The sequence below is a fragment of the Papio anubis genome, chromosome 17 (assembly GCF_008728515.1).
Source record: "Papio anubis isolate 15944 chromosome 17, Panubis1.0, whole genome shotgun sequence".
In the NCBI taxonomy this organism is placed as follows: Eukaryota; Metazoa; Chordata; class Mammalia; order Primates; family Cercopithecidae; genus Papio; species Papio anubis.
This window is the reverse complement of record NC_044992.1, coordinates 54,346,351-54,366,757: the sequence shown is the minus strand read 5'-3', so window position 1 is coordinate 54,366,757 and position 20,407 is coordinate 54,346,351. Positions and strand designations below refer to the sequence as shown.

General features: G+C 36.5%; 1 protein-coding gene across 10 annotated transcripts in view; it reads right to left on the bottom strand.

The window, feature by feature from the left end:
* LOC103878903 (EF-hand calcium-binding domain-containing protein 3) overlaps positions 1–20,407 on the bottom strand; it is a 514,301-nt gene that overhangs the window by 217,663 nt on the left and 276,231 nt on the right. For 9 of the 10 annotated variants that reach the window (XM_031657656.1, XM_031657654.1, XM_021929308.2 and 6 more), the window contains 5 exons: positions 16,694–16,798; positions 15,988–16,041; positions 15,306–15,410; positions 3,221–3,322; positions 2,660–2,713 (listed from right to left, as the gene is read on the bottom strand). In XM_031657656.1, coding sequence (XP_031513516.1) covers positions 2,660–2,713; positions 3,221–3,322; positions 15,306–15,410; positions 15,988–16,041; positions 16,694–16,798 — 420 coding nt within the window. The remainder of the gene's footprint in view (positions 1–2,659; positions 2,714–3,220; positions 3,323–15,305; positions 15,411–15,987; positions 16,042–16,693; positions 16,799–20,407) is intronic. The other variant, XM_021929307.2, reaches the window with a different exon arrangement.

The window sequence follows — 20,407 nt, the reverse complement described above, 5'->3', positions numbered from 1 at the left end:
ACCAAAGACAAAAACCACATGATTATCTCAATAGATGCAGAAAAGGCCTTTGACAAAATTCAACAGTGCTTCATGCTAAAAATTCTCAATGAATTTGGTATTAATGGAATGTATCCCAAAATAATAAGAACTATTTATGACAAACCAACAGCCAATATCATACTGAATGGGCAAAAATTGGAAGCATTCCCTTTGAAAACTGGCACAAGACAGGGATGCCCTCTCTCACCACTCCTATTCAACATAGTGTCTCCTATTCAACATATTGTTGGACGTTCTGGCCAGGTAATCAGGCAAGAGAAAGAAATAAAGGGCATTGAATTAGGAAAAGAGGATGTCAAATTGTCCCTGTTTGCAGATGACATGATTGTATAGTTAAAAAACCCCATCGTCTCAGCCCGAAATCTCCTTAAGCTGACAAGCAACTTCAGCGAAGTCTCAGGATACAAAATCAAGGTGCAAAAATCACAAGCATTCTTATACACCAATAAGAGAAAAACAGAGAGCCAAATCATGAGTGAACTCCCATTCACAGTAGCTTCAAAGAGAATAAAATACCTAGGAATCCAACTTACAAGGGATGTGAAGGACCTCCTCAAGTAGAACTACAAATCACTGCTCCTTGAAATAAAAGAGGACACAAACAAATGGAAGAACTTTCCATGTTCATGGATAGGAAGAATCAATATCATGAAAATGGTCATACTGCCCAAGGTAATTTATAGATTCAATGCCATCCCCATTAAGCTACCAATGACTTTCTTCACAGAATTGGAAAAAACTACTTTAAAGTTCATATGGAACCAAAAAAAGAGCCCTCATTGCCAAGACAATCCTAAGCCAAAAGAACAAAGCTGGAGGCATGATGCTACCTGACTTCAAACTACACTACAAGGCTACAGTAACCAAAACAGCATGGTACAGGCACCAAAAAAGAGATATAGACCAATGGAACAGAACAGAGACCTCAGAAATAATACCACACATCTACAACCATCTGATCTTTGAAAAACCTGACAAAAACAAGAAATGGGAAAAGGATTCCCTATTTAAGAAATAGTGCTGGGAAAACCGGCTAGCCATATGTAGAAAGCTGAAATGATCCCTTCCTTACACCTCATACAAAAATTAATTTAAGATGAGTGAGAGACTTAAATGTTAGACCTAAAAGCATAAAAACCCTAGAAGAAAACCTAGCCAATAGTATTCAGGACATAGGTATGGGCAAGGACTTCATGTCTAAAACACCAAAAGCAAAGGCACAAAAGCCAAAATTGACAAATGCATCTAATTAAACTAAAGAGCTTCTGACAGCAAAAGAAACCACCATCAGAGTGAACAGGCAACCTGCAGAATGGGAGAACATTTTTGCAATCTACCCATCTGACAAAGGGCTAATATCCAGAACCTACAAGAACTCAACCAAATACACAAGAAGAAACAACCCCATCAAAAAGTGAGCAAAGGATATGGACAGACACTTCTCAAAAGAAGACATTTACACAGCCAACAGGCACATGAAAAAATGCTCATCATCACTCACCATCAGAGAAATGCAAATCAAAACCACAATGAGATACCATGTCACATCAGTTAGAATGGTGATCATTAAAAAGTCAGGAAACAACAGGTGCTGGAGAGGATGTGGAGAAATAGGAAGGCTTTTATACTGCTGGCGGGAGTGTAAACTAGTTCCACCATTGTGGAAGACACTGTAGCTATTCCTCAAGGATCTAGAACTAGAAATATCACTTGACCTAGCAATCCCATTACTGGGTATATACCCAAAGGATTATATATCATGCTACTATAAAGACACACACACACACGTATGTTTATGGCGGCACTATTCACAATAGCAAAGACTTGGAACCAACCCCAATGTCCATCAGTGATAGACTGGATTAAGAAAATGTGGCACATGTACACCATGGAATACTATGCAGCCATAAAAAAAGGATGAGTTGGTGTCCTTTGTAACAACACGGATGAAGCTGGAATCCATCATTCTGAGCAAACTATCACAAGAACAGAAAACCAAACACTGCATGTTCTCATACGGGGGAACTGAACAAACAGAACAGTTGGACACAGCGAGGGGAACATCACACCCCGGGGCCAGTTGTGATGTGGGGGAGTGGGGGAGGGATAGCATTAGGAGAAATAATGTAAATGACGAGTTAATGGGTGCAACAAACCAACACGGCACATGTATACATATGTAACAAACCTGCACGTTGTACACATGTACCCTAGAACTTAAAGTATAATAAAAAGCAAAAGTCAAAAAACAAGTATGACATATTTCATTTTTGTAAAACTAGGTGGTTAGATGCTTGCAATGAACTCATTACTTTGATCCTTTTAATGCTTCACCCTGTTTTCACTGTGTCCATCTAGTTATTTGGGTCTATAGATACTGGTGAAACCATTTTATTGGAAAACAGTACTAATGAATGTAAGATGTTATCAAGAAATAGTTGTTTCGTTTTGACTGATAAAACGCAGATAATGTTAATCTGTTAGTAAAGGCAGATATTTTATCAAAATATTGAAAATATGTGAATTTATAAGCCACAAATAGAATATTAGAAAAATACTATTAAAAATTTTAGTGTAAATCATCATTTATTGCAAATCATGTGTAACAAATTCTTACCAGTAAAAGCTTTCACTTCATCCTCCAATGCTTTCAGAGCCACCTTATTATCAGCTATAACACAAAGGCATAATTTGAAGCTCATAACATGTTATATCACAAGAACACTCTTCTCCCTCCTATGATTATAACACCTAGTAGCAGCACTTAGGAAGTATACTGGGCATTTTGTTAAGCACTTTAGTCATTTGATAAATATTTACTCAGAATATGTTACGAAGATGAAGAAACAATTATAAATATTGAAAATAAACTTATTTAGAAAATGTAAATTTGACTTTATAACCCATAAAACAGCAAATCTTATATTTGATAATGGAAAGATGGAATTCAAAAGTGGCTTTTTCCTAGGGGTCAGCTTTCTTGTCCTCAGAATTTGGAAGGCTCTTGTATTGACCATGCCGCTAGTATTCAGAATACTACCTTCCCTACTTTGTTACTCTGACTGTCTTATTTAATCTTGCCATTTGCATTATGAAAAGTTCTTTTTTCCTTTTCCTTCTAATGCTAAAAGCACACAGAACACAAAACCCAAAAACCAGTGATATCTAGCATGCTCACCACCGACTGGCAGGCTTTGTGTCAGATCTTCAAGTTCTTTATCTGTGAGCTTGATTCCCATGTTGTCTAGAACGGTCTTCAGGTTTTTTATATCAACCTTCCCTAATCAGAAAGACACAGGCTGTGAGGAAAATGTAGAGACTCTAAAACAAAATCTCTATTGTTTTTTGTTTTTATTTTTTCAGACGCATACACATTGGGAAGTTGAGAAAAGCTATGGATCTTTTATTTCCACAAAGTACACGTACGCATTTTCATAAACTGCGCATTAGGATTTAGGAGGATGTGCTAAAGCCCATTCATGATTATATTTTTCTACATAAAGAGAAAAAATTCGTTGAATCAATATATAAATGAAATTGACCATGGAATTAAAATTAGGATCCTTTCCTTTAAACCAATTAACTGATCAGTGGATGCAAACTTGGGTCAATCATTGACATATTTTGACCAATACATAGGATTAAAAAGTAATCTCTCAATATTATTCCTAATAACGATAATGATAGCTAACGTTTATTGAGAGCTTTTATTTTGGTACCAGGCATCATACAAAACATTTGATTTATACGTTGTCATTTAATCTCAGACAGATATCAGACAACAGTTGACTAAATTCCTCATATAGATAGCTCATCTTTTCCTTGACTTTTTTGGCATGTAATTACATCTTCCCCACTAAGTTTATAAACTCTAAGAGAGTATGGGATACATTTCTCAACAATACGGTTGATTATCTGGTTAAATAACGATACATCTGTTTTCCAAAAATCAAATGGAATCTATGTATTAGAGAGGTTGCAGGATTCACAACGAAATTAGTAGTGAATAATGGGAAGGCCAAATGAGTACCTTATATTCATCTATCTCCTTATTACTTTCCCTCACATTTAAGGTATTTCATACTACTCAGCACTATGTTTTTTTTTCTCATGTGAACCACTGTCTTAAATACAGTGTTTATAATTCCCATGCACATTGTACATGCATATGTGAAGTAGTTTTGCATAATTTTAAAATTTAAATATGTTATGTGTTTCCTTTGCCACTTGCATTTTAAATTCAATTTTCTCTGCTTTTTAAAAAAGCCATTTGCCCGTGTTGAAACATGAAGATCTTCTTTATTCATTTAAACTACTGTTTATTATTCTATTATAATGTTATTCCAACATGAATTGATCCATTCTCCTGTAGATGAATGTTTAGGTTGTTTCTGATTTTTTGCTACAACAAGAAAAGGATGTTAATGAACAATAAGAAATCATCTGAAGGTAGAAAACTCACTGGTAACAGTAAGTACACAGAAAAAGAGACTATTATAACAGTGTGACTGTGGTGTGTAAACTGCTCTTTTCTTAAGTAGAAAAACTAAACAATGACCGATCGAAAATGATAACTACAACTTTTGAAGACATAGTACAAAAAGATATAAATAGAAACAACAAAAGTTTAAAAGCAGGGAGATGAAGTTAAGGTGTAGAGTCGTTATTTGTTTTATTTTTGCTTGTTTGTTTGCTTATGCAAAAGTGTTAAGTAGTTATCATGTTAAAATAATGGCTTATAAGATAGTATTTGCAAGCCTCATGGAAAACCTCAAACAAAAACAATCATACAATGAATACACAAAAATAAAAAACAAACTAAATCATATGACCACAAAAAATCACCTTCACTAAAAGGAAGATAGGAAGGAAGAAAAGAAGAAAGAGAAGACCACAATACAGCCAGAAAACAAATAACAAAATGGCAGGAGTAAGTCTTCACTTAGCGGTAATAACATTGAATGTAAATGAACTAAACTCTCCAACCAAAACACCTACTGTTACTGAATGGACACCGCTAGCCCCAGTCAAAAAAAAGACTAATTGATTCTGTTGCCTACAAGAAATACACTTCACCCATAAAGACACACACAGACTGAAAATAAGGGATAGAAAAAGATATTCCATGCCAGTAAGAAACCAAAAAGAGCAGGAGTGGCTATACTTATACCAGATAAAATAGATTTTAAGACAAAACTATAAGAAGAGACAAAGAAGGTGACTATATGATAATAAAGGGGTCCATTCAGCAGGAGGATATAATAAGTTTAAATATATATACACGCAACACTGGAGTACCCAGATGTACAAAGCAAATATTATTAGAGCTAAACAGAAGGATGGACTCCAATACAACAGTAACTGGAGACTTCAACACTTTTAGCATTGGACAGATCTTTTAGACAGAAAATCAACAAAGAAACATCGGATTTAGTCTACATTATAAAACAGATGGATCTATTAGATATTTCATCCAATGGCTACAGAATACACATTCTTTCCTCAGCACATGGATCATTCTTAAGGACCGACCACATGTTACGTCACAAAAGAAGTCTTTACAACATTCAAAAAATGGAAATAATAGCGAAGCTCTGACAACAATGGAATAAAATTAGAAATTCATAACAAGAAGAATTTTGGAAAATAGATACTTTGAAATTGAACAATATGCTTCTGAGTGATCATGGGTCAATGAAGAGATTAAGAAGAAAATTAAAAAATTTCCTGGCTGGGCGCAGTGGCTCATGTCTGTAATCCCAGCACTTTGGGAGGCTGAGGCAGGCAGATTACCTGAGGTCAGGAGTTCGAGACCACCCTGACCAACATGGAGAAACTCCATCTCTACTAAAAATACAAAAATTAACTGGGCATGATGGTGCATGCCTGTAATCCCAGCTACTTGGGAGGCTGAGGCAGGAGAATCCCTTGAGCCCAGGAGGCAGAGGTTGTGGTGAGCCGGGATCACACCATTGCATTCCAGCCTGGACTACAAGAGCAAAACTCCATCTCAAAAAAAAAAAATCTTGAAAAAAAATTATAATGGAAACACAACATACCACAACCTATGGGACATAGCAAAAGCAGTACTAAGAGTGAAGCTTATCACTATAAGTGCCACACCAAAAAAAGAAAAACTTCAAACAACCTAACAATGCATCTTAAAGAGTTAGAAAAGCAAGAACAAATCAAACCCAAAATTAGTAGAAGAAAATAAATAATAAATATTAGAGCAGAAATAAATGAAATTGAAATGAAGAAAATACAAAAGATCAATGAAACAAAAAGTTGTTTTTTTGAAAAGTTAAACATAATCAACAAACCTTTAGCAAGAGTAACTAAGAATAAAAGAGAAAAGGTCCAAATAAATACAATCAGAGATGAAAAAGAAGACATGACAACTGATACCAAAGAGATTCAAAGGATCATTAGTGGCTACTATGAGCAACAATATGGTAATACATTGGAAAATCTAGAAGGAATAGACAAATTTCTAGACACATACAACCTACCAAGATTGAACCACAAAGAAATCCAAAATCTGAACACTCTAATAACAAGTAATGAGATCAAGCCATAATAAAAATTCTCCCAGCAAGGAACATCCCAGGATCTGATGTCTTCACTGCTAAATTCTACCAAACATTTAAAGAAGAACTAATACCAACCCTATTCAAACTATTCTGAAAAATAGAGAAGAAAATATATCCAAATTCATTGTACAAGGCCATCCAAATTCATTCTCCCTCCCTTCCTTCTTTCGCTCCTTCCCTCTCTCCTTCCTTTCCTCCTCCAAATTCATTCTACAAGGCCATTATTACCCTGATATCAAAATCAGACAAAGACACATAAAAAAAGAAAACTACAGGCCAATATAGTTGATTAATACTGATGCAAAAATCCTCAACAACAACAAATATATATAACAAAATATTAGCAAATGGAATTCAACAATACATTAAAAAGATCATTCACCATGACCATGTGGAATTTATCCCTGGGATGCAAGGATGGTTTAACATATGCAAATCAATTAATGTGATACATCCTAACAGTAGACTAAAGGACAAAAACCATAAGATCATTTCAGCTGATGCTGAAAAAGCATTTGATAAAGTTCAAATCCCTTCATGATGAAAACCCTCAAAAAACTTGAGATAGAAGAAACATACCTTAACATAATAAAAGCCATATATGACAGACCCACAGCTAGTATAATGCTGAATGAGGAAAAACTGAAAGCCTTTCCTCTAAGATTCAAAACATGACGACAAACATGCCCACTTTCACCACTGTTATTCAACACAGTACTGAAAGTCCTAGCTAGAGCAATTAGACGAGACAAATAAATAAAGGACATCCAAACTAGAAAGGAGAAAGTCAAATTATCTTGCTTGTGGATAATATGATCTTAGATTTGCAAAAACCTAAAGACTCCACCCAAAACTACTAGAAGTGATAAATTCAGTAAAGCTGCAGGATACAAAATCAACATACAAAAATCTGTAACATTTCTATATGCCAACAATGAACAAGCTGAAAAAGATAGCCAAAAAATAATCCCATTTACATCAGCCACACATAAAATTAAACAACTAGGAATTAACCAAAGAAGTGAAAGATCTCTATAATGCAAACTATGAGACAATGATGAAGGGAACTGAACAGGACAACAACAAAAAAATGGAAAATTATTCCATGTTCATGAATTGGAAGAATCAATACAGTTAAAATGTCCATATTCCCCAAAGCCATCTACAGATTCAATTCAACAGAATTCCTATTCAAATACCAATGATATTCTTCACAGAAATAGAAAAAAAGATCCTAAAATTTATATGGAACCACAAAAGACCCAGAATAGCCAAAGCTATCCTAAGCAAAAAGAACAAAACTGGAGGAATCATATTACATGACTTCAAATTATACTACAGAGATACAGTAAGCAAAATGGCATGGCACCAGCATAGAAACAGACACAGAGACACATGGACTGTTTTTTTAAAATTAATGATTCAATTTCTACATGTCATAGGCCTGTTGATATTTCTTCTTGAGTGATTTTAGGTAATTTGTGTTTCTAGGAATTTCCCTATTTCATCTAGGTTATTATACTGTCACCATACAATTGTCATAATATGCTCTCATAAACCTTTTTATTTATGTAAGCTTGGTGGTAATGACCCCACTTTCATTTCTGATTTTAGTTATTTGCATCTTTTCTCTTTTTTTCTTTGTCAGTCTGGTTAAAGGTTTGTCAGTTTTGTTGATCTTTTCAAAGAATTCAGTTTTGGTTTCATTAATCTCGCTATTGTTTTTATACAAAATGTCTAAGTGTTATCTACCTTCACTTAATCTTTATTTGCTTCCTTGTACCAGCATTGCTTTTAGTTTGGTATTCCTTTTCTAGTTTCTCAAAGTGCAATGTTAGGTTACTGATTTGTGTTCTTTCGTCTTTTTTAATGTAGGCATTTACATCTATAAATTTCCCTCTGAGCATTGCCTTCACTGCATCCCACAGTTTTGGTATGTTGTGTTTTCATTTTCATTCATCTCTAAGTATTTTTAAATGTTTTTGTGCCTTGGTGGCAGTATATGGGGCCAACTCTGCAGGTGTGCAAAATGCAAGAAGTGTGTGGGTGTGGCTACCTCCACCTAGATTTAAAGGATGTTCCACAGAGTCTTGGGGACCAAGCAGAAAACTTTCATGGGGCGAAGCCACTGCAGAGAGCCCCCACTAAGGAAATGAATGCCCAGTGGAGCCATGGGGGCAGGACTGCCATCCAAGACTGCAGACCAGTGGAGCTACCTGTGTGTAACTCCAGCCTGGGAGAGGCACAGGTATGTGACTTCAACATGGGAGAGATGCTGTGTGGGCTGCACCCAGCAAAGCCATGAACACAGGGTCACCTAGAAACTTTGAGGTCAAATCTCTGCCCCAGTATGTCTGGAAGGTGAGACACTGAATCAAATAAGATCATTCTCAAGCCTTAAGACTTAATGTCTAGAAAAAGGAAGACAGTTGACTGTGAAAATAACTGTCTTAGAAAAAAAAAAAAAAAAAAAGACTTAATGTTCTTTGACCTGTTGGGTTTTGAATTTACTTGGGACTAATTTCCCTCCTTCTCTACTTCCCTCTCTTCCTTCTTTCTTTCCCTCCCTCCCTTCCTTCTCCCTTCCCTTCCTTCTTTCTTTTCCTCATTCCCTCTCTCCTTCTTTTCCTCATTCCCTTCCTCTTTCCCTCCTTCCTTTCCTCCTTCCTTCCTTCCCTCTATCCATCCTTCCTTTCTTCCTTCCTTTCTTCCCCCTTCTCTCTCCCTCCCTTACTCTCTCCCTCCCTTCCTCCCTCCCTTCTTTCCTTCCTTCCTTCCTTCCTTCCTTCCTTCCTTCCTTCCTTCCTTCCTTCCTTCCTTCCTTCCTTCTCCTCTTTAGAATGGCAATATATATCCTATGCCTATTATATTTTAAAAGCACATAGTTTGTTTGATTTCATAGGTTCACAGCCAGAGGAAAATTTTCCTAAGGATAAATTATACCCTGAGTCTCACCCATACCACCATACTTAGATGATATTTAGATGTGACTCTGGACTTTAGAGTTGGTGCTGGAACAAGTTAAGACTTTGGGGGCTATTGGGATGGGATGAATGTATTTTTGGGAGATCAGGAGTAGAATGTTATGGTCTGAATATTGGTGTCCCCTCAAAATTCATATGTGGAAACTTAACTCCAAAAGGGATGTTATTAAGAGGTAGAATCTCTGGCAGGTGATTATATCATGAGTGCTCTGTCCCCCACGGGACATGGATTACTACCCTTATGAAACATCTGGAGGGAGCAAGTTTGCTTCTTCTGCCCCTTCCACCATGCAAGGACACAGCAAGAATGTTCTATCTTTGAAGCAGAAAGCAAGCCCTCTCCAAACACCAGATCTGTCAATGCCTTGATCTTGGATTTCTTAGCCTCTGAAACTGTGATAAATGAATTTCTATTGTTTATAAATTAGGCAGTTTTAGGTATTTTTGATCTTGGATTTCCTAGCCTTTGAAACTGTGAGAAATGAATTTTTATTGTTTATAAATTAGCCAGTTTTAGGTATTTTTGTTATAGCAACATGAATGGATTAACACACATACAGACCATCGATCCCAATCTGAAGAAGTTCAAAGGCAAAAGTTGTTCCTGCCCCATCCATGATGATAACTTCTTACAAGTACTTGTAATTCTCTAGTTGTTTTCTCTTGCTATATAAGTATGCTTGGCCAGTTTGGGGCATATTAGAGGTGCCAGGGATTATGTTTACTCAGGAGCATCACTCAACCATTGATTAGTGGGAAGTGGTCCTCCTTTATTTTTCTTTAAGTCCTTGGACATAATTGTAATAGCTGCTTGAAAGTCTTTGCTAAGTCCAACATCTGACCTATATCCAACTATGTATCTGGTGATTCTTTTTTTTTCTTTATTTGACTATAATACTTTTCTGTTTCATATCTATCTAGTAGTATTTATTGTATGCTGGATGTTGTGATTAATATCTCATAAGACTCTGGATTCTGTTCCATTCCTCTGAAGCATCTTGAATTTTACTCCAACAGGCAGTTCCATACAGGTGACCCTGAATTAGTGTAGGTTTGATTTTGCACATTGTAATAATTGATCTAAAGCAGTGCTGTCAAATAGACCTTTCTGTGATGATGGAAATGTTCTACCTCTGCACCAATACAATAGGACTCATCAGGTATGACTATTTAGCACTTGAAAAATGGCTAGTGTGACTAGAGAACTAAATTTCTAGTATTATTTAATTTAAATTCATTTAAATTTAAGTGACTGCATGTTGCTAATGGCTACCATATTGGACAGTGCAGATCTAGAATAATCCTTACTCCAGGATGTGGTATTTACTTCAGAGGTATAGCCTTTCTGGTTTCTCAGCTACTTGTCCAAGGTGTTAACGAGGTTTCTTCACTCTAGCTGGACTGACACATCAACTAGCATTGCTTTACCTCTAATGCCATTGTTCTGCTCTCAGTCCTGTAGCAGCTACTTTCTAGTGTAGCATCACTTTGAGCATGTGTGGTCTAAACCTTGGCTCAGAACTCAGAGCATCCCCCACCTGACCCTATAGACTTCTGCCTCACTTCCTACACAGCGTTCTTCTCACTGGCACTAAGCCCATCAGATTCCAGCCATTTCAACAGTACTGAACCCTAATCTATAACTGCCTCAGCTCAGTGTGACCACTGTGTTCTGCTTGGGCTTTAGCTTCCTAAACTATGACTGGAAAATTGTCCTTAGGCTTACTTCATAACTTTTTCTTCTCTCAAGGATCAGAGTCTTGCACTTTCTGTTGTGTCCAATCCTTGAAAACAGTAGCCTTATATATATTGTCCAGTTTAATAATTGTTTACAGCAGGAGAGCTAGTTATTTCATAATGATCCACAGAGGGGAAGATCCTGGTAATTTTTTTTTAAGTTTTAATTTTGCTGAAACATATATCAGTGCTCTATATATGTAAATTAAGTCTGTTAATTATATTATTCAAATATTCTTGATAAATTTTGATTGCTTATTCTAGCAATTTCTGAAGGATATATGTTGTAATCTCTATGGTGAGGATTTATTTCTCCATTAAGTTTTGTCATTCTGTGCTTTATATATTTTGAAATTATATTATTACAAACATAAAAATTTAGAACTGGATTATCTTCCTCATGAATTAACTCCTTTATCATGTTGCAATGTGCTGGCTTATCTTGCTATAATCTCTACCTAGCTTGGTATTAATTATACCAGCTTTATTTTCATTTGTGCTTGTATTATGTATCCATCATTTTGCTCGCAACTTTTCTCTGTATTTATATCTAAGATGTGTCTCGTGTAAGTAGTATACATTATTTTATAATCTAGACTCACAATCTTTTTGTTTTAGTTTGAATATTTATTGCATTTACATTTACCATAATTAATATTATATTTTAGTTAAATCAATATTTACTATTGCTTTATTTGCCAACTTGTTATGCTTTCATTCTCTCTTTTTAAATTTACTTCTTCCTTTCTCTTGACTTATTTTTATTTTTCCATTATTCCCTCTATTAGCTTGTTAGTTACACAGTTGGCCCTCCACATCTCTGGGTTCCACATTTACAGATTCAACCAACCACAGGCAAAAAATATTTTTTTACATGTGTGGTATCTGTACTGAACACATAGCATTTACATTGTATTAGGTATCATAAGTAATTTAGAGATGACTTAAAATATATGGGAGGATGTGTATAGGTTACATGCAACTACTATGTCATTTCATGTAAAGGACTTGAGCACCCATGGATTTTTGTATCTGTGGGAGGTCCAGGGACCAATCCCCCGCAAATATCAAGGAATGACTATATATATATATATATTTTAAATATTCTTTGAGTAGTTATCCAAGTTTATGGGACACATCCTTGATTTTTAAAAATGTAATATAAATTAAAGATTTTGCCACATCCCAGGTTAATCTATTTAACCCACCTCTTACATCTCCTTTTGTGATTTGATGACTTTTTGTGCTGGTATGCTTTTATTCCTTACTTTTAATATTCTGCATATCTGCTATAGGGTTTTTTCTTTTGTGATTACCATGAGGCTTAAATAAAACATCCTATAACATCCTATTTTAAGTTGATGACAACTTAACTTCAGTCATATACGAAGGGCTGAGTATGGTGCCTCATGCCTGTAATCCCAGCACTTTGAGAGGTTAAGGTGGGCAGATTGCTGGAGCCCAGGAGTTCAAGACCAGCCTGGGCAACATGCTGAAACTCTGTCTTCACAAAAAATACAAAAATATTAGCCAAGTGTGGTGGTGTGCACTCGTAGTCCCAGCTACTTTGGAGGCTGAGGAGGGAGGTTTGCTTTGAGTCCAGGAGGGTTCTTGGTTGCAGTGAGCTGAGATCACACCGCTGAACTCCAGCCTGGGCAACAGTAAAGAAAAAGACTCTATACTTTTACTTTCTCCCCAGTACATTTTAGATTATTGATATTATGGTTTATACATTTTTGTATTGTGTACCCATTAACAAATTATTATAGTTATAGTAATTTTTAATACGCTTATCTTTTATACTAGTGTTGAAAGTGATTTATCTACCACCATTAGAATATTAGAAAATTCCAGATTTGTCTAACTATATTTACTTTTATTAGTGAGTTTTATACATTCATATGTTTTTATGTTGTTAATTAGCATCCTTACATTTTAGCTTGAAGAACTCCTGTAAGTATTTCTTGTAGGGCAGTAAACTAGTAATAATAAGCTCCCTCAGCTTTTGTTTATATGGGAAAGTATTTCTGTTTCCTTCATTCCTGAAGGACAGCTTTGCCAGATACAGTATTCTTGGTTAGCAGATTTTTTTTCTCTCCATAATTTGAATATATAATACCATTATTTTCTTGCCTACAAGATTTCTGCTGAGAAATCCATTGTCAGTCTTACAAGAGGGTCCCTTGTACATGATAATTCACTTTTCTTTTGATGCTTTCAAAATTCTTTTTCTTCGGCTTTTGACAATTTAATTATAATATGTCTTGATGTAGACCTCTTCAAATTCAACCTATTTGCTGACCATTAGGCTTCAGGAAGCCACTGGCTGGGCTCTCTGGTTGGGCATGGTCACTAGCAGAATGCAGTGCCATCATCAAGGTCAGCACACTGGTTACTGTGAACCGTGTCCCCCTTTTTCTGTTCCTATGTGACCCCAGGTTGTCTAGCCCTGCCAATTCCCCCATTGTTCCCCATGAGGCAAGACAAAAATAGACCCACCTAAAATTGCTTAGAACACTGAGGAAGCTTGATGTTCACCTTAGGATCACTTTTTTCACTAGAGAAACCATTGGTTTGGGGATCCCTTTTGGTGTGGTGCTGTGCTACAACAAAATGAAACCTCTCCTCTCACCCTTCTGATATAGCTTTCCTCCATTTTTATTTGCCAAGGGGGTGCTTTTTAGCCTCAATCTCAGGTTCTGAGATTTTAACAAAGGCATTCTTGTCTGTGGATAGTTGATAATCAGTGTTTCTCTGAGGTGAACTAGAGTAGGGACCTCCTATTCTGCCATCTTGCTGATGTCACTCTCCCATATATTTAACATCTAACTACATGTCTTTAACTAGTACAGCAATAGTACTGAAGAATGAAGCAATGATTTGATAAAGATATATTTTGGGGAATGAGTTTACCATAGGGCAACGGTGAAACAGTATGCAAAATCCATGGCAAAGTTATAACTAAATGGCATGCAAATCATGTGAACAAACATTTTTATCGTAAGAGACAGTGTTCAGTAAAATGTTCCTAGGAAATGCTGTTTTGTCTCATTGGACTGTGTCTAGCTTAATATATTCTATTTTAGTCTTTAAATTAGAGATTACTTTGTGATTTACCACACTTCAATTCTAATTCAATTTTTCCTTCAAGACAGGCAATTCTGTCCTTGATTCATGAAATTTGATTCAAGAATTTGAAAATCCACGCCTATAAATAAGTAGGGAAAATGTACATATCACCTGAAACTCTGGTAGCTCTAGTTCCTATGAAAACTGTTGATTTGACTAAGGCCCTAGCAACTTCTCAGCTACTCTTGGTACACTAAGAATTGTTTACATTAGGCCCCATAAAGCCAAAGACTATGTCTATTTTTTTTTTTTTTTTTTTTTTTGAGCGGGAGTCTCACTTTTCGCCCCGGCTGGGGGGGCGGGGCCGGGTTCCCGGCCCCCCCCAAGCCCCCCCCCCTGGGTTCCCCCATTCTCCTGCCTCAGCCTCCCGAGTAGCTGGGACTACAGGGGCCCCCCCCCCCACCCGGGCAGTTTTTTTTATTTTTTTTTTAGTAGAGACGGGGTTTCACCGTGTTAGCCAGGATGGTCTTGATCTTGTGACCTCGTGATCCGCCTGTCTCGGCCTCCCAAAGTGCTGGGATTACAGGCTTGAGCCACCGCGCCCGGCCGACTATGTCTATTTTTGCTTACCACTGTATCTCTGGCACTTAGCATAGCACCTGATATATAGCGCTTAGTAAAAAATTGTTAAACAAATGAATGAGTGAATGAATGAAAAATTTAAAAGTACCAACTTTAGATTAATATATTAAGAGAAAAAAATCATTCTCATCTAAGCCAAATAAGTACTATCAAAAATACCAGCCAAAATTCTCTTGAGGGTGCAAAGCTATTAAGAATCCAAATTCTCTTGAGGGTGCAAAGCTATTAAGTTTCTCACCATTCACTGGTAGATTTGGGGTTAGATCATTAAGTTCCTCAGCTGTGAGTTTGAATGCCATGTTTCCGAGTATACTGTCAATGTCATGAACATTGACTTGCAACTCTATAAAAGAGGAAGACATGAAGACATTGAAACAAAAGTAAAAATGTAATAAATATCAATTTTTATGTATCATGATTATCAATTTCATTATAAAGAAGAGCCCAGGGACACTTAAGTATTTAAAGAGGGCCATTAATGAACTAAAATCAATATATTCATTTACATCCAATATCCAAAATGAGCCCACATAAATAGCATGTTGAAAGTTGATAAACCACTCAGTTTATTTATAGCAGAAAAACAGCAAATTTTAAAATAGTTTTTAATATAAGTATCCATACAACTAAGGTTCCGTTTGCTCACTGTATCTCAAGATATATTAGCTTCTCTAAAATTTTGATACCTAGGACTAAATTTTATTATTTCCACAGCCAAAATTGAGAAAAATCTAAGATAGGTAGAACAACTTTAAAAATAAAAGACAGGAAATTATTAAACCAATGTGAACATGTATATGTATTAAAAATAATTATGAAGATATACGTGAGTTTGATAGCAAATTTCGTGGTGAGGAAGAAACAAAAGCATAACACAAGTACCTCAATTAATCTTCTTTCTCAATTTGCATATCGCTTACCTTTTATACCTTTCACACAATTCAGCAACCTATTCTTATATATTTTTCCATTAGCTGAAAGAAAATACGTAATTTACGTCATATGGAAAAGAACTATATATGCAATAGCAATATAAAAATCTCTAAGTTCAGAAATACAGACCATAAAATAATTTGCTCTTAAAATTTACTTAATATCTTCTAAAATAATAAAATTAAAATGTAGACAAAATTGTTAATATGGTAAATCTGTCAATTCTTTAGCATCTGAGAAAATTATGAATATCAACTAGGATAAAGTAAAAAAAGTACACCTTTTCTGACTTTACTCTTTTTTTCTCCACAGCTCCTATACATCTATACGTTTCTCCTCCTCCTCCTCTTCCATCTCCTCCTCCTGTTTCCTATAGGTCTTAACTCAACACATCTCAATAGAATGAAAGATAACCATCAATATTAATTCCTTAGCCTGGATGACAAGATTTATGGTTATGTATATTTTATTAGACAATTTTTATATTCCTAAATATTAAAAATAGTTACCTATGAAATTATGAATATTTAAAATCCCTAATTTATAAACAATGTACAACAAACATAGGTTGTTGGATAATATAAATTTTGAGGATATAGTCCTATTTCAAGACTCTACTGATATGTGTAATGTGGAATAACTCCCTTGATGACTACACCAACTTGCCTGAAAACTACTGTTTGAAATGCTCACCATCAATTGGAAGTAATTTCTCTAGCTCCAAGTGTTCTCTAGATGTGAGCTCTATCCCCATATTTTGCAGGACATTTTCCAGGTCATTGAAGTCAACTTCTCCTCCTTCAAAACAAAAAACATAGAGAAAAATAAAAATTTTAAAAATATTGTAATTTAAAATTACGAAAGCAGAATTAAGGCAAATAATGGTATTTATTAAACAATAAGCAGTCAATTGCAGATACAGAGAATGAATAGTATTCCTTCAACCCTAGTAAAAGAAGTGTTCCCACAGTGATGGTTATAAAATAATATTGCACACAGATATATAAAGCTTGTGCCATTTTAAATTAGCATAATGGCAAAGACAATTGGTACAAATAAATGTGTTATCTAGTGTAGGGAATTAAACTGGAAATGAATAGTAAACGATTACTAAGAAAACTCCCGTATATTTGGAAATCAGTAAGTGCATTTTAAAATAATTCCTGTGTCAAAAAACAAATCCTACAAAGTTAGAATACATCTTGACAATGATAATATTACATATTAAAACCTGTGGAATCAGGTAAAGATGTGCTGACAGGGGAATTTAGTCTTAAATGCATATGCTAAAAAAGATAAAAAGACCAATAATCTAAGATTCTGTCTCAAAAAGTTAGAGAAAAATAGCAAATTAAACCTCTCAAAAGTAGAAGAAAATAAATAATAAAGACAAAAGCAGGAATTACAGAAACAAAAAACAAACCTTACATAGAGAGAATGAACACAGAAAAAAGTTGTGTTTTGGAACAAAACACAACAAAGTTGATAGATACCTGTACTAAGATTGACAAAGGAAAAAAAGGAGAAAACATAACCAATGACAAATGAGACCACTACAGTTCCTACAGATACCTAAAAGATAATAGGAAGATATTATAAACATTATGTAATTAGTTTGAATATTTAAAAAAGGTATAAAGTCCTAGAAAAACATAACTCAGCAATAATGCTATACATATAGACATAAATATATACCATTCACAATTACATACAAAGTAAAAAAGACCTAGGAGTAAATCTAATAAAAAAGAAAAATCAAGTTGACCAAAATAAACTTAGTGATGAACCATTTTTAATGATGTGTCACCAATTTGAATTGGCTCATGACAACTGATTGTTAAATATTCAGGAGTTTTGTGAACTTGATTCTAAATGGATTACTACTGGAAATCAGCCATGGTGAGACAATTTACATCACGGAAGTTGAAAAATGCTACAAATCAAGTGGTGGTGTTTTACAGAGAGCCACTTTACCAGCATACTATTTATTGTCATTAATTGAAAAACTCAAAATTACAAATACATCCATTCTCTATAAATTGATCTAGACTCATAGGCTGTGGCAAGATGGCTGAATAGGAAAAGCTCCAGTCTGCAGCTCCCAGTGAGACCAATGCAGAAGGCGGGTGATTTCTGCATTTCCAACTGAGATACCTGGTTCATCTAATTGAGACTGGCTAGACAATGGGTGCAGCCTACAGAGCACGAGCAGAAGCAGGGTGGGGCATCGCATTACCTGGGAAACGCAAGGAGCTGGGGAACTTCCTCCCCTAGCCAAGGGACGGTGCCATAAGGGACCGTGCTATCCAGCACAGATACTACGCTTTTCCTATGGTTTTTGCAACCCCATAGACCAGGAGGTTCCCTTGTGTGCCTACACCACCAGGGCCCTGGGTTTCAAGCACAAAACTGGGCGGCTGTTCAGGCAGACACTGAGCTAGCTGCAGGTATTTTTTTTCCTACTCCAGTGGTGCCTGGAACCCCAGCAAGACAGAACCGTTCACTCCCCTGGAACGGGGGCTGAAGCCAGGGAGCCAAGTGGTCTCGTTCAGCGGGTACCACTACCATGGAGCCCAGCAAGCTGAGAACCACAGGCTTGAAATTCTCACTGCCAGCACAGCAGTTTGAAGTCAGCCTGGGATGATCGAGCTTGGTGGGGGGAGGGGCATCTGCCATTACTGAGGCTTGAGTAGGCAGTTTTCCCCTAACAGTGTTAACTCTTGACTGTGCAGAACTCACTGCAGCACAGCAAAGCCCCTGGGGCTAGGACTGCCTCTCTAGATGGCGCCTCACTTGGCAAGGCATATCTGAAAGAAAGGCAGCAGCCCCAGTCAGGGGCTTATAGATAAAACTCTCATCTCCCTGGGACAGAACACCTGGGGGAAGGGGCAGCTGTGGGCACAGCTTCAGCAGACTTAAATGTTCTTGTCTGTTGGCTCTAACAAGAACAGTGGATCTCCCAGGACAGCATTCGAGCTTGGCTAAGAGGCAGACTGCCTTCTCAAATGGGCCCCTGACCCCTATGCCTCCTGACTGTGAGACACCTCCCAACAGGGGTCGACAGACCTCATACATGAGAGCTCTGGCCAGCATCAGGTAGGTGCCTCTCTGGGACGAAGCTTCCAGAGGAAGTAGCAGGCAGCAATATTTGCACTGGTGATACCCAGGCAAACAGGATCTGGAGTGGACCTCCAGCAAACTCCAGCAGACATGCAGAAGAGGGGCCTGACTGTTAGAAGCAAAACTAACAAACAGAAAGCAATAACATAAACCTCAACAAAAAGGACACAAACAGGAAAACCCCATCCAAAAACCATCAGCATCAAAAATCAAAGGCAGATAAATCCACAAAGATGAGGAAAAACCAACGCAAAAATGCTGAAAATTCCAAAAACCAGAATGCCTCTTCTCCTCCAAATGATCGCAACTACTCTCCAGCAAGGGCACAAAACTGGACAGAGAATGAATTTGACAAATTAACAGAAGTAGGCTTCAGGAGGTAGGTAATAACAAACTCCTCCAAGCTAAAGGAACATGTTCTAACCCAATGCAAGGAAGCTAAGAATCTTGATAAAAGGTTACAGGAACTGCTGACTAGAATAACCAGTTTAGAGAAGAACATAAATGACCTGATGGAGCTGAAAAACACAGCATGAGAACTTCATGATGCATACACAAGTATCAATAGCCAAATCGATCAAACAGAAGAAAGGATATCAGAGATGGAAGATCAACCTAATGAAATAAAGCGTAAAGACAATATTAGGGAAAAAAGAATGAAAAGGGATGAACAAAGCCTCCAAGAAATATGGGACTATGTGAAAAGATCGAACCCACAATTGATTGGTGTAACTGAAAGTGAGTGACGGGAGAATGGAACCAAGTTGGAAAACACACTTCAGGATATTATCCAGGAGAACTTCCCCAACCTAGCAAGACAGGTCAACATTCAAATTCAGGAAATACAAAGAACACCACTAAGATACTCCTTGAGAAGAGCAACCACAAGTCACATAATTGTCAGATTCTCCAAGGTTGAAATGAAGGAAAAAGTGCTAAGGGCAGCCAGAGAGAAAGATCAGGTTACCTACAAAGGGAAGCCCATCAGACTAACAGTGGATCTCTCAGCAGAAACTCTACAAGCCAGAAGAGAGTGGGGGCCAATATTCAACATTATTAAAGAAAAGAATTTTCTGTTCATATCCTTTGCCCACTTTTTGATGGGGTTGTTTGTTTTTTTCTTGTAAATTTGTTGGAGTTCTTTGTAGGTTCTGGATATTAGCCCTTTGTCAGATGAGTAGATTGCAAAAATTTTCTCCCATTCTGTAGGTTGCCTGTTCACTCTGATGGTAGTTTCTTTTGCTGTGCAGAAGCTCTTTAGTTTAATTAGATCCCATTTGTCAATTT